A 15154-nucleotide genomic window follows, 5' to 3' on the forward strand; every position below is an offset into this window, starting at 1 on the left:
CCGGAGATCCCACTGGCGTGTGTGTGTGTGTGTGTGTGTGTGTAGGTGTGTAGGTGGGTGGGTGCTAGGGTGGTTGTGTGTGTATGTAGTGGGGGGAGCTGTCCTCGCCAAGGGTACTGAAAATGTTTCCTATCGCGCTGCGCACTGGTCAATAGGTATCGCCGCTCCGCGTACAGTATCCGGGTTGAGCGACCAGAGTTTTCTCCATAGCGGCGTGCCCGTCTCAATGAATAGTGGCTGCAGCCGGATCACCTGACACGATCGCCTTTCCGCACCGTCCAATAGGATTGAACTTTAAAATCTGACGTTTTAGGGAGGTTATTGTGCGGATCCACGGTCTGAAGCCCCAAATTACACAGCTGTCCCCCCTCCTCCCCCCCTTCTTTTTATCTTTATTTGAATTCATTCAAAAGTGACAGAAACATGTTTGGGGAAAATTGTACATTTTGTGAACGAAACGTAACAGCTTAATCACATACCATGGAGAGCTTTTCATCCCAACCCAACCCTACAACTAGCCTGCAACTCTCAGTATGTACATGGATATCTTTAAAGGATGCAACAATGCTAAACCATCTTTTAAGAATAGACATTTTCGAAAAAAACATCTGTAACATATAACCCAGAGTTATAACCACTTGGTCCCAATATTGCATATACTGTACATACATTAATATATCTCTTCTTCTTCAAGATAGAACGCTCGTGTTGTGTGTGTGTGTGTGTGTGTGTATATATGTATGAGTTGTGCGTGAATGGGTCACGCGTGCGAGTCGTGACAGTTCAACTGCTCCGCCCACTCCTCAGTCTCTATTTCTCTATTTCGTCCTGCACAGCCCCATTCATATTTCATAAATCTATGCGTCCATTTAGATGCCTGCAGTTCATATGGACAAATTGCTCTTCAGTAATTGCTAAAAATCAAAAAACAAAACACTAAAACTAGTCGTGCGTGGCCCCGTCTTATTCTCGCGAGATCAGGTCTGTTCGCTACGAGATATGATATAAACGAGCGAAGCGAAATTTGTGGGCTTGTTGTTCGAGGCTACGCCACAAAATCAGCTTCAACAAGCCAACTCTCCAACCAGACGGGGAGGGGTTTCTAGTTGATGTTAGGCCGAAAAAAAAACCATATTTCTCCATGGCACATTGATTGACTACCAATGCCCTGTAGTGTGAGATATCAGATAACACTCATCCAATGTGGCGACCATTTCCATCCTGAGATATTCTGATTTTTTTTTTTTTGCCTGAGGGATGAGCTTTAAAACCACACTGGACCGCTCAGGTCATTGGTTAATTAATCTTATTTTCTAAACGAATGACTCAAGCGCTACGGTTATTAACGTATAATCTGATGTAATTGAGTCAATCTAATTTAATTTAATACACGGGGGAAAAAATCGTCAAATTCCGACTGAATCCCACACGCTATTTGCTTTTGCATGTGGTGCACCTTTTTCTATTGACGTAGTCAGTGAGAGGCCAACACTTATAAAGCCTAAGACAGCAAATTAGAAAAGAAAATAGTTTACTTTTTCGTGAAAGCTATGTGATTTACCTGCCTGTGTTGTCTGAAATACACATTTGGCTCACCGTATAAATAATTTTGACAGAGTCTGCTTGGAGAGAGGCAAAACAGATGGACTACAGCATGGTTTGGACGTGACAACTCAAGAAGTAAAGTCCGATGGCTGGTGTGTGTGTCATGGTTTTGACACCCATCGTAGTTACACAAAAAATGTGTAAGTCTAACTACCGTGATTGCAGTGATGGTAACTCGGCTTGTTATCCTCGCCTTCCTTCCTTCCTTCCTCTTTCCATCTAAGGGGCAGATAGCAGAGCCAGCATCAGAACAACACCCTATGAGGCAGTCGGAATTTTGTGTCTTACTCAAGGAAACTTCAGCATGGAAAATTATTGCTAGCAGTAAATTTGATCGCAGACATTAAAACACTGATAATTTAAAAACTAGCATTTTCTTACCTGGATTATTGAGCATGCATAAAGTCTACTACTACTACTACTACTACTTTCGGCTGCTCCCGTTAGGGGTCGCCACAGTGGATCATCCGTTTCCGTTTCTTCCTGTCTTCTGCATCTTCTCTGTCACACCAGCCACCTGGTGTGAGCGTGCATAAAGTATTTGTCACTTATTGATATTAATCTATTGCGCATGCATAAAGTCCTTTGTCACGTATTTTATTTAGCCACAGTAACTTGGCCTTGGCGCCCTGTAGGAGTCGCATTTACTTTAGGCATGACGTCTCCCCACTTCTCTTCCTCTGTGGTGTGTTTGCCATGTTTGCGGAAGTCGATGGGAAGCTTCTCATCAGCAGACAGCTAGTAGCCGTCTGAGTGTGAATCTTTCACATTGTTTTCTAATGCAGGATGAATTTACCAAAGGGACCAGATTCCTTGTGCTTCGACAAGGACGTGTTTATGAAGGTGTGACTTTTTATGTAAACATCCTCGCCGTGCTAACACGTTAGCTACCAAACTTAACAAGGTATCTTAGGTTAGCTAACTAATATTAACCTAGCTAAGTTAGCTGTATTTACTGGCTGTTCCGGGTCCTATAAATCTTTCGTGTTTGAGTATAGTAAAATTGCAATAAGCCAAGCTTTAGCGTTAAATAATGGTTATAGGAAGTTGCGGATGCTGCTGATATTCGAAATGATATGGCTAGCTTAGCTTGAACAACTAAACTATGTTAGCTGTCTAGCAAGAATAAGAAGGTGTTGCGACTATTTGAGCTGATGAATCTGAGCCAATCTACCTGTCTCTGTAACGTTACATGTCAGTCGGTCTACAAGTCTGTCTCGTCGACAAAGCCTGTCTGTGTCATACTGGGCCCTCCTTTGTCTGTCTGTCTAATAGACGTTGTTTGATTGTGTTTCTTATTATTGCTGCTCTGCCTTGAACCCTTTTTGCCCTCTTTTTTTGTCCTATGATCATTTTGCCCCCACTCGTCTGTTCTTAGGATGACTTTGACGTTGACCAGTTTGTGGCAGAATGTCGGAAGCAGGTCCAGCTGGAAGAGATGAGAGAAGACCTGGAACTCTACTACAAGTTACTAAAGACAGCCATGGTGGAGCTCATCAACAAAGACTACGCTGACTTTGTTAACCTCTCCACCAACTTGGTGGGTGAAAGTTTTGGCGGCGCTGTAGTTACTCCAATTGTAGTTTCGGGTCTCACAACTAGCAAATGGTAGTGGGCCAGTTATTATTGTTGTCTTGCAACTTACTGTGAAACTTGACAGAATATGAGGCGGTTAGAAAGCACTTTCCAGATCCTTTGTACAGTCTTACACATAATGTCTAAAAGGCAAACTAGAAATTCATTCGTTCTATTGTAAACATTCGATCATTCTGCTATTCTCAAGTGTATCTTGGAATGATTGAAAGAGTGTATCATACTACCCGGGTAAACTAGAAATTCATTCATGACACCTACTCTGTTGTAAACATTTGATCATTCTGCTGTTCTCAAGTATATCTTGGAATGATTGAGAGAGTGTATCATACCACTCGTCTATTTTTTAAGTTAATTTTAGCATGTTAAAGAAGGCTTTTCTGTAAACACCCAATCCCTCTGCTCTCATACCTCAGGTTGGGATGGATAAGGCTCTCAATCAGCTGTCCGTGCCCCTTGGCCAGTTACGAGAGGAAGTCATGGTATGATTTATGTAAATGCCTTATTTCCTGTGAACAGCAGAGTGTGTATGTGTGTCATCTAACTGTTGTTTTTTCCAAGAGCCTGCGTTCCTGTGTGAATGAGGTGATTCAGGCCATTGACAACCAACTATCCAAACAGGATGACCTACAGAAGAAAAAGGTACGTCATCGAACTGTCATTGTGTCCTTTAATGCTTATTCCTTCCTATCATAGGATTTTTCTTGGTTGCCCAGAAAAACCCTATGATAGGCTGGCAATGTTGGGGGCTGGTGAAATGAAAGTTTCCTAACAGGGCTCAGTCAACAATTCAATCACACCTTCTGTCCACCAGGTATGCGTGCTTAGACTGATCCAGGTGGTGCGTTCTGTGGAGAAGATTGAGAAGATCCTCCACTCTCAGAACTCCAAAGTGTCAAACTCTCTTGAAATCAGCAGGTGATGAACAGAAGGTTATTGGCAAATAGCCATGTTTCCTTGGGTCCTTTTAATTTCCTAAAAAATGTGTTGAATGTCCATGAGCAGGTTTATAATGTAAAATTGATTAGATTTGCCTTGACATAAGTCCTCTCAAAAGTAATCTGTGACAGTGCGTGCAGAGCAATGAGGCCAGGCTGTAATTTTATATTTTATTTGTCTAAGTTTTTAGCTTCAGAACCTGAACAGCCTTCTTTGCAGTCGATCACGAAACTCACAGTTTGGATTGTATCATAATTTTGAGTCATGGATTTGATCATTTTTCAGATCCAAAAAAAACCCCCTAAACAAATATAACTTTGCTTTCCATTTATTCTGTAAAACACTTAAAGCAATGAACTTTTACCCATGGCCTTAAATGAAAACAACATTCAGGGTGATGTGTTAAATGAGTGGCCATGCTCAATTTATTGCCATTCATATGGCTTTCTCATGGTACAATGCCTACACTTCATAACGGTTTTGTCAACCAACCTTCTTCCATCAATTTATTTTACAAGGGAGCCAAAGTGCTCCCATACATACGGCTTAAATGATGCGGGAGGCTTTTCAAGTTCTTCCGCTCCTCTGCGAGCCATGACTGTTACTGTACTTTTTGCAACACAAGCATCCCTGATTGATTGATTGGGATTCAACATGTCTTCTCTTCATGTGACCACACAACGGCTTCTTTTGCATAATCAACCAATCGTTGTGCTTCAGAGTAAAACGCAGCATGCATCTGACTTGTCTATCTTTTCACTGCAACTCTGCATTGAGATTTAGGGAATTATCGCTTTAAAAAGTAACAGCGGCAGTAAAACTTTACCTCACTATGGTTAAATTTTGCAATTAATCTGCAGTTCACAAGCATGCCAAACCGTGAGGAGCGACCCATACGGATCATGGATCAACTACGTTCTATTTCTTAGCAATGTAACAACTGAGTTTTACATTTATTAGGGGTGCCATTGAATAACAGACCAAACCAGTGCTATCAGCCACCACATTGACTTTTATTCAGTGCTTGAGAATATCAGAGGCTCCATGTGGTTAGGCTTGATCACTTCTGTAATGTTTTAGTAACTTGGTTTGTCTGTCTGTCTGTTAATCTATCTGTCTGACTCTCTGTATCTCTTTGTCTATCTATAGTCCTTTGTTAGCAGGTCAGATCTTGGAAAGGATAGCTACAGAGTTTAACCAGCTGCAGTTCCATGCTGTACAAAGCAAAGGCATGCCCCTGCTGGACAAAGTCAGACCTGTAAGTTTGTTAATCAGTCTGGCTGCCTGTCTATCAACCTTTCATACGTTCATCAACTAAACAATTACCTGACAAAATATTACGTTTTTTTTGGTGTTTTTTTTACACTCACTATCTCACTACTCACTATCTACTCCAAATTCACAGAAAAAGGTGAGGGTTGTAACAGTTTGGGTCCGTGTTTCTTGGTTGAGGTAGCTTGGAAAGTGGGAAGGGGGAAGATAGGCAAAAACTCATCCACACAAGTACTGGGATTCCACGAAGCTTGTCGTTTATTACTACACATCAACCTTACCAAGCCCGGTTATACGGCTACTATTCCATCACACATGAATAAAACAGAGGCCACACGTAACCCAAACGTCACTCTTTGAGTTGAGAGGCAAAAGAAAAACAGGAGCCAAAAATCATGCATCCATTCACAGCATGCGTGCCACTCAACTAACTCAAAGAATACAAGGCACTGTCTGATGATGTTGCTTCTCTTGTGTCTAGGCAAGTATGTCTTAAAGGTAAATTTCCCAATTTCGACTGTTACAGGGTCATGCCCTTAATTTTATGCAGCACATTTTTGTACAAATCATTCCAGAATTTGCTCAGTCTTTTTTCAGTCTTAACTATTGTTAAACCTTTAACGTTCTCTTCATCTTCACATCACAAAAGACTCTTCAGAAACAAAATATTGGAACCATTATGAGATGGACCAGTGACCGGTTCATTTTTTGTTTTGTCTCGTCCAAATGGGTTGATTTGGTTGAGTTGACTGAGATAGATATCACGGACACTGATGGCTGTAAATTCAACTTTAATTTTCCATTATCAGTTATTGTCTATTATCATGCAATCATAAAATAGTATAAGGGGGTAGGACTAGAAAAGTTCTCAACTTCTTCTTACCCTTCTTGAACATGATCGGTATTATTTGAGTTGCTTATTCGTCGCTTATATGTTGCTGATGATTTTGTTTGTTTGTTTTTGTTGCTTATTTTTTTAACATGTTCAATAAAATTGATTGATAGATCTTCGTGATTTACTTGAACTTATTTGATTAAACTCTCATAATGGATAAGTCACTATTTCTGTTTATTTGTTGGAATGATTACGTTGCATCGTATTTCGGACAATTTAATTATACCTTTGCTCAGAGGCCTCTGTGGATGCTTCACCATTTTTTCCTTCTCCCAGCGTATTGCAGGTATCACCTCCATGCTGCAGCAGTCTTTGGAGGGATTGTTGATTGAGGGACTGCAGACAACTAATGTGGACATGGTGCGCCACTGCCTGAGGACCTATGCCACCATAGATAAGACCAGAGATGCTGAAGCCCTGGTAGGACAGGTGCTGGTCAAACCATACACAGACCAGGTAGACTCCATTTACTTTTTTTTTTTAAATGGATCATTAAATGTCTTTTTATGGGAAATAAAATAGAAGAGATCTATGGCTCAGATTTTCATGAACACTATGCATGCCATTTAGTCCCCTGAGCAACCAGAATGGCGTAGTTTGTTTTTTTTATAGAGACGTGAGCAGACAGGGAGTGATCCTCTTGAGATCTTTTGCTTTTGGACAGAAAGTTTTAACACGAGTAACCATAAACTAATTTTAAAAGCTCTGCCAAAAGTAAAGCTATTCTTCATATGTATCTTCATCATTTTTGTACCCCCCCATATTATGTTTCCCCTATTCACCATTTAAGAGGTTAAATTATTATATAGAGCTATCATACGTATTGGACAGGCTTTGAGTTGGTATGGTTGTTGCGTGTCTTAGTGGTTGTGCCATGTTTTGTGTAGCATGAATGTCATGGATGTGTCTTATTGTGTAGCATGAATGTCATGGATGTGTATTGATGTACCTTCTGTTATTGAAGTATTATTTAAAAAAATACTTACTGAGACCCCAGGAAGAGTAGCTACTGTTACAATACAGTGGCTAATGGGGATCTAAATAAATATAAGCCTTATTTTTTTCGTTATTATCCTCCTGTGCTCTTTGTAGGTGATAGTAGAAGAGTTGGTGAAATCAAACCCAAATGGACTCCAGCAAATGTATTCCAGACTGCTTGACTTTGTTCCTCATCACTGTAGACTGCTTAGAGAGGTGACTGGAGGGGCTATATCCAGGTATTAATGCAATTTTGGAACCAAGGTCATCATGTTGAATATGAAAAAGATGTCCAGGGCGTCGGGGTGGTGTAGCGATCTATTCTGTTGCCTAACAACATGGGGATCGCTGGTTCGAATCCTCATGTTACTGCTGGCTTGGTCGGGCGTCCCTACAGACACAATTGGCCGTGTCTGCGGGTGGGAAGCCGGATGTGGGTATGTGTCCTGGTTGCTGCACTTGTGCCTCCTCTGGTCGGTCTGTGCGCCTGTTCGGGGGGAGGAGGAACTGGGGGAATAGCGTGATCCTCCCACACGCTACATCCCTCTGGTGAAATTCCTCACCGTCAGGTGAAAAGAAGCGGCTGGTGACTCCACATGTATCAGAGGAGGCATGTGGTAGTCTGCAGCCCTCCCTGGCTCGGAAGAGTGGAGTAATTGGCCGGATGCAATTCGGGGGAAAAAGGGGGGAAAAAAAAGAAAAAAAATTAAAAAGATGTCCAAATTTGTTTATGCTCTTACTGCCAGCAGAAAAGATAGTGAAGCGTGGCTTCTGTGCATATTGTTTTATCATCCCGACACATATATTTTCAAATTTAAGATTTAACAGCACAAATTGTGTATGGGACTTTTGGTTCTCTTGAAAATCTACCTCTTCTAGTAATGCAGCGTGTCTTATTTCAGCTGCATAAGTGTAAGATATTCAATGTCCAGGCTGTGTCTTATTACATACATTTTATGCGTAAATGTCATAGTCATGCCAGCCTTTTTTTAAATATTTTTTTTTATTTAATTATGTTTTCACAAAGATCACACAGCTGTCAGCTTAAGGATTTGAACCCTGCTTGGGTTAAGGGGAAAATATTGGGGTTTGCGTTGACAGTGGTATTAGCATTTGAGAATGCCCTGTTTCTCTTCAATAGCAAGGCAGTTGTAGTGTCCTGTAAAGATCATTTGATAATATCCTACACATTAATGTCCCCTCACCTCTCAGTGACAAAGCAGATGTAGTGCCAGGCTATGATTTTCTGGTCAACTCTGTGTGGCCCGAGATAATCCGCGGGATAGAGGAACGGCTGGCCTACCTGTTCAACCCTGGAAACCCCGACATATTTTATGAGGTATTTCCACACTTTCTGTTTGTATTTGTGTGTTTGTGCTTGTATGTGTGTGTTTTTGTGTGAGAGCTTAACCAGAACTTAAGCAGAGGCAGACCTTTGGATAACCATCCAAAGGTCTGCCTCTGCTTATTTATTTTAAAGAAGGAATATGTCGTCTCACTTTTGTGTGTGTGTGTGTGTGTGTGTGTGTGTGTGTGTGTGTGTGTGTGTGTGTGTGTGTGTGTGTGTGTGCCTGCCTGCCTCTGCTTATGTTAACATTGTGCCATTGTGCTTGTTTTCCTCTCCTAGCGCTACAGTGTGAGTATGGAGTTTGTGCGCAGGTTTGAGCGCCAGTGCAGTTCGCAAGCCAGTGTGAAGAGGCTGAGAGCTCACCCCTCATACATAAGCTTCCACAACAAGTGGAACCTGCCCGTCTACTTTCAGCTACGGTACACATTCCCTTTCTAGGCTCCACATCCCGGACACCCTGGCACCCTTAATCATACACAATATTCACAATATTCTCCTTGCATCTATTTTCCAGAGCAAATGGGACTTCCTCTTCAGTCAGGAGACTACAACTCAAAACATATGAAGGGATTTGAAAAAAAAAATACTGGGTGTTCAGTTAGCTGATAATGCAAAGAGTACCATATTAAAAGTTATTATTGGTTTTATGTTCATGCCAGTGATCATGTTGTCAGATCTAGATTTCCATTTAATTTTTAAATGTAGAATATTGCTTTGGAATGGAACTACACCCGTCAGTCATCTTGGATTTATACAGTCTGAAATTAATCAATGGGAAGGGTATTGTGTAACATGTAGGCTGAAGGATTCAGTGGGTCTAACCTCAAGGTCTCTAGAGAACACTTGGACCGGCACGCCACTAAGGTTGCCAGCATTCTTTACAGAAACTAAAGGATAGGCTAAGTATGCAATTCTAACAGTGTCTTCTACTTTTGGCGATGTGGAAACCTGCTAAGAAATGGCAAGTTTTAAATCAACCATGACAAAAAATATAATTCAATACTGCAGACTGCTTCCAGACTACTGGTAGTTGCAGCTTATACATGACACTACACTTCATCTGACTAGCTATTGATCTGAAGAGATAACGGGGAAGTAGGACATCATGTCTTTTACTTTGTTTGTTTACCCGAGTTGCCCACTCCAAACACACAGACACATTATTTGTGATGTACATAGTACTCACGTCCCTCTATGTGGGTCAAGGTGAGTGCATGTTAAAATTATTTCCCATGTGTCCATGTCATGGTACAAACATCCTGCCCTGTTGAACCCCACTGTGGAAACAAATGGGACACAACAGTTTCTACATGTCATGTTCTATTTGTTTGTAAGTAATAGCAGTTTTGAGGAACAAGCCCAAATACTGCTTGTTTTGTGAATCCTTCTCCTTTCCTCTCCTCTGCTCTCCTCTTGTTACAGGTTCAAGGAAATAGCAGGGAATTTAGAGAATGCCATAAGTGATGGATTAGGGGCAGCTCCAGGTAAGCTTTTTCTCCTGAGAGTGAACACCATTATCATGAGCCTATCCTGCTACTTAACTGCATAACTGTCTGCATACTTCCAGCCGGCAGTACATACCACCTCCAGGTGTCTCAGGTGTTGTGGTCCTGTCTTGTGAGGTGTTGGTCAGACAAGGTTTACCTTGCACCGCTGGCCCACCGCCTCTGGAAGCTTACGCTGCAGCTTTACTCACGATACGCCAAGTTCCTCGATGAGGTATAGTACTGCTTGTGATATTGTTTGAACCAGGATAGGTCTTTAAACCCTAAGTGTCATTTTTAATACCATTAAGGCCTAAATCGGTATATCCGAGTTTAGAGTGCATACGCTGGTGTGATAACTCTGGGATCTAAAAGAGAAGTGTACATAAAATAACAATTCTCTGAAAATAGAATAACAAAAGGTGTACATAAAATACCAATATTCAAAGAACTTGAATATCTGAGTCCATAATGCCAAAGAATGCCAAAGAAAAGCTAGTTATTGCTCATCTTTATTGGTGTCCTGCTAGGTGCTGACTAAAACCCCATCTCTTGAGGTGACTAAAGAACCAACCAGGCCACTGCCTAGCTCTGCATCTTCCACATCTAGTCGAACCTCTCTGGAGGAAGCCGGCAGTGAAAGCGGAAGTCCCACCTCCCTTTCCACCAAGCAGCTGGTCTACATAGCAGCGGATGTCCAAAAGCTACAGGAGCATGTACACATGCACATTTATTTCATACAATACATAGTGCAATCAAACTGCTCTATGATATTGTTTCAGACAAGTTTGTTTATACCTTTGTCTAAATTAAGCTGGAGTGACAGACTTTCTGTTTGTGTCCCTTTCTATAGTGATCACAGACTTGAAGTAGATGTTTTAATTCTCTTCGCTCTTTCTCTTTTAGATCTCAGAGTTATCAAAGATGATCAGACAAAGATTGGTGGGCATCGGCTTCAAAAACTTCACTATATTTGAAGGTAATTTATCCATGTGGGAAATTTACTCAAGGTTCCCCTGGGCTAGAATATTTAATGTTATTTCCTGCAGGCAATGGTGAGCAAGATTGATCGATAATATGGACTTCAAATAAATTCAGAAATTGGATGGTTAACAGGGCACCTTAGTGAAAATCTGAAGTGAACTTTCAGGCTTGTTTTACGAATGTGCAATATCGATCTTTTGTATCATCATAATTTATGTTTTGGGCTATCAAGGAAGAGGATTTTGTGATCCTGTGATTAATGTCTTTTTTCTCTTATCATTCTAAGATAGATTTTTAACAACCCTGGGTAGCGTAGCGGTCTATTCCATTGCCTACCTACATGGGGTTCGTCAGTTTGAATCCCGTGTTACCTCCGGCTTGGTCAGGCATCCCTACAGACACAATTGGCCGTGTCTGTGGGTGGGAAGCCAGACGTGGATATGTATCCTGGTCGCTGAACTAGCGCCTCCTCTGGTTGGTCAGGGTGCCTGTTCGAGGGGGAGGGGAAACTTGGGGGAATAGCGTGATCCTCCCACGTGCTACATCCCCCTGGCGAAACTCCTCACTGTCAGGTGAAAAGAAGCGGCTGGTGACACCACATGTATCGGAGAAGGCATGTGGTAGTCTGCAGCCCTCCCCGGATCGGCAGAGGCGGTGGGGCAGTGACTGGGACAGCTCGGAAGACTGGGATAATTGGCCGGATACAATTGGGGAGAAAAATAGGGAGAAAATCCAAAAAAGAAAAAGATTTTTAATAGCTGTAAGCTGTTAAGTATTCATTTCAAATTCTGAAGATGCATCAAAACTAAAATATTATGCGACCAAGCTTAAACCAAAATTTTAGGCTGATTTTCCATCCTCACTACTAAAGCGTCTTCTGCTGTGTAACATCCAAGTACTTTAAATCATACTCAGTTGTACTTTCCCTCCTATTCAGATGCTCTAGGGGAGTCCAAGGCTTGTCTGTCAGGTAGTATCCCCACTCTAAACACCAGGATGACCCAGCACCTGACTGAACGGTGCTGCCGTTTCCTGAAGAGTGCCTCTGAGGTGCCACGCCTCTATCGCAGGACAAATAAGGTCTGTGTGGCCTGTTTACTTGTCATCGCTTACTTCCTATTATTTCACAGCCATTTTGTGAGAATAGCTGTTGGAATGCCAGCATTGCTTCCTTGATTTTTCTTAAAAGATAAATGTGAGGGTTGCTCTGTGTGTGTGTGTGTGTGTGTGTGTGTGTGTGTGTGTGTGTGTGTGTGTGTGTGTGTGTGTGTGTGTGTGTGTGTGTGTGTGTGTGTGTGTGTGTGTGTGTGTGTGTGTGTGTGTGTGTGTGTAACTGTGAAAGAGCGAGCGTCTTAGTGGGTTGGCTAGTGTCATGCTCTGTATTAGTTACCAGGCTTTGACTTAACATTGCTGAGTGAACACAGTGTAGTCACTGATACACACACAGACTTCCCACTGTAAGTTTTGGTAAATGAAAGAAGCGATTTAGTCTTAAAAAAATGGACAAACAATTGATATCAAGCTCCTTAAAGAATCATTTTCAGAGCTAACATTCCACTTCCTTTCTGGACAGGAAGCTCCAGTGCGTGCATCAGCGTACATGGACAATGCCTTGCATCCATTACATCAACTGCTAAATGACTCAATGGGACTAGTTACTCCTGCTACTGCACAGGACTGGCTTCGTGTTACATTGTCTGACTGCACACAAAGGTGGGATTTTTACACATGCATCTACAGGGCTTACAGGTCCACATTGCAAATGGGCAAACATACGGACACACACACACACACACACACACACACACACACACACACACACACACACACACACATACACATACACATACACACACACACACACACACACACACAAAGAGGTACAGATATCAGCATCACCAGTGTTCACAGCAATTGAGTATAATTGGACATGCATTTGTTTTGGCTAATCTGATATCAGCAGGTTCTGTTGAATGACTGACAGCCATACCATTAGATGAAAACACAATTTGTTACAAATGACCTTGGTGCGTCTCTCTTTTAGCTTCATAATAAGTTCTTGCTTTTTATTGCACAGTATCAACAGAGCCAGCAAGAAGTTTGCGGCCATCTTTCTTTTGTTTTAATAACTTTTCATTTACTGAGTCTTCACTTCATCAAACATTGTGTGTGCATGTTCTGTAGGTTTGTAACCTCTGCATGTGTGTTGTTTCTGTATAAATCTCTCACTTGAGCACCTTTTATATTTCATCCATTTTCGACATATCACCCCCTTGACATGCAGGTACTATGAGACCATCTCAGAGGTGCTGAGCTCAGTGAGGAAAATGGAGGAGAGTTTGAAGAGACTGAAACAGGCAAGGAAGGGTGCAGCCATGGCAGCGACCACAGGCACCAATGGTGTGCCGACGGATGACAGCAAAATTCGGCTGCAGCTGGCACTAGACGTTGAGTACCTTGGAGAACAGGTAGGACCACACGCACATATGTTTAGATACTTAACAGGAATATAGGCTTATACTCTGCATGCAAAACTGTGCCTTTATTTTAAGGAAACATTGCTGTGGGGAAAAATCACACATGCATGGTAAAATTCTGGAATTACACAGACTTGTGCTGGTGTCTTGCTGTTTGAGGTGTATTTGATTGATCTCTCTCACTGCTGTGTGCATTTGTCTGTCTCAGATCCAGAAGATGGGTCTCAATCCGACTGAAATCTCCATGTTCTCTACACTAATGGCGCTGGTCCGGGAAGCCCGGGAGCTGGCTGAACAGAACCAGTAGAACAATTAATACAAAAGCAACCAAAACCGTTTTCATGCAAGACTTGGTATCATAACCCTCCATCCACCTCAGGCTCGACGATATGGGCATAACGTACAATATTCTTGGTCCAGCAGCAAAAGAAGATGGTGCAGAATATTCCATCAATATCACAGACTACTGGGAGTCACGTGACTCTTAATACCCAGTTGAAGAAAACCGAAAGAAACTATATCTCATTTATGTTCTTAGGGATAAATTCTGTACTCATTAACAAATCCAAGCAGAAGTCATGGTTTATTTGAATTTTACTATACTATCAAAATCGGTGATCAACATTGATTTAAGTTTGTGACATAAACCAGTTTTCTGACATATCTGTAGCTAAAACAAATTGTATCATTTACTCATCATTGATACTGTGTTCATCTTTTCTTAAATGATACACTTTGAAATGATGGGCAAGGAACATGAGGATTTCAATCATATTAGACCACATAATGTTCTATTTTACTCAGCTGCCAACACTGCAATTGACCAAGGTTATTCTGCAAGTCACTGACAGCAGAAGTCCACTAGGAGCTACCAAGCCCTGCCAGAGTTTTATCTGGGCAACTGTGGGCAGATTAAGAACTGCCATCTCTCAATGTCTGTAATGGATGATGTGGAAGAATTTTCATATGGGAGAATAATTAACATTGGGATTGGTATTATTAATATTTGCAACAATATTGGAGGTGTTATGTGCTGTTAATTGGAGATAGTGTATTGAATGAAATGGTACAAGAGAAGGGTTCTTTACAGAATGACTGAGATGATGTGGGTGTTTTGGTTTACTTTGACTGTTCAGCGGGGATTGTCATGACTGATGTTTCATTGGCCAGAGTTCAAAGGTCAAAAAGGGTCTCTTAAGTGTAACTTTCAAATAAAGGAATGTCATAATATATTATTCTTAAAAACAACCATCCTGTTATCAGGTGAAGGATCAGATTTAAATGTGGGAAAGACTACTGTGAGTTATTTTCATCAAAATTATACCAATATAATGAACTTGGTAATTAAATGTTAAAGAACTTTGGATGCAGTGTGTTTGTTAGGGGTGATGTAAGCAGGTCGGTTACTGCAGTAGTGAATAAGTGCTTGGAAATGCTCCTCTCTCCACAACTAAGATGCACGCATCCTACCACCTAAACCCTTGTCACACTAGAGAAAAGGAAAGTAAGAAGCCACACTCGCATGTACCAACTGAAAGCGGATTTTAGATTAAGACTAATAGTCTTGATTTCACAAGAA

The 15154-nt window shown here is 41.5% G+C and overlaps 1 protein-coding gene across 1 annotated transcript; it reads left to right on the forward strand.

The window, feature by feature from the left end:
- Positions 1-1946: 1946 nt before the first annotated feature.
- Positions 1947-14939, forward strand: cog2 (component of oligomeric golgi complex 2). Its single transcript, XM_056291839.1, has 19 exons — positions 1947-2142; positions 2391-2448; positions 2984-3145; positions 3615-3680; positions 3760-3840; positions 4013-4116; positions 5287-5395; positions 6581-6760; positions 7397-7521; positions 8495-8621; positions 8910-9049; positions 10053-10114; positions 10198-10349; positions 10645-10830; positions 11021-11093; positions 12036-12178; positions 12672-12811; positions 13383-13566; positions 13784-14939. Exons 2-19 carry the CDS (start codon positions 2392-2394, stop codon positions 13880-13882), a joined length of 2190 nt encoding a protein of 729 aa, XP_056147814.1. The 5' UTR covers positions 1947-2142; position 2391; the 3' UTR covers positions 13883-14939.
- Positions 14940-15154: the final 215 nt, after the last annotated feature.

The sequence above is a fragment of the Lampris incognitus genome, chromosome 13, assembly GCF_029633865.1.
Source record: "Lampris incognitus isolate fLamInc1 chromosome 13, fLamInc1.hap2, whole genome shotgun sequence".
Lineage (NCBI taxonomy): Eukaryota > Metazoa > Chordata > Actinopteri > Lampriformes > Lampridae > Lampris > Lampris incognitus.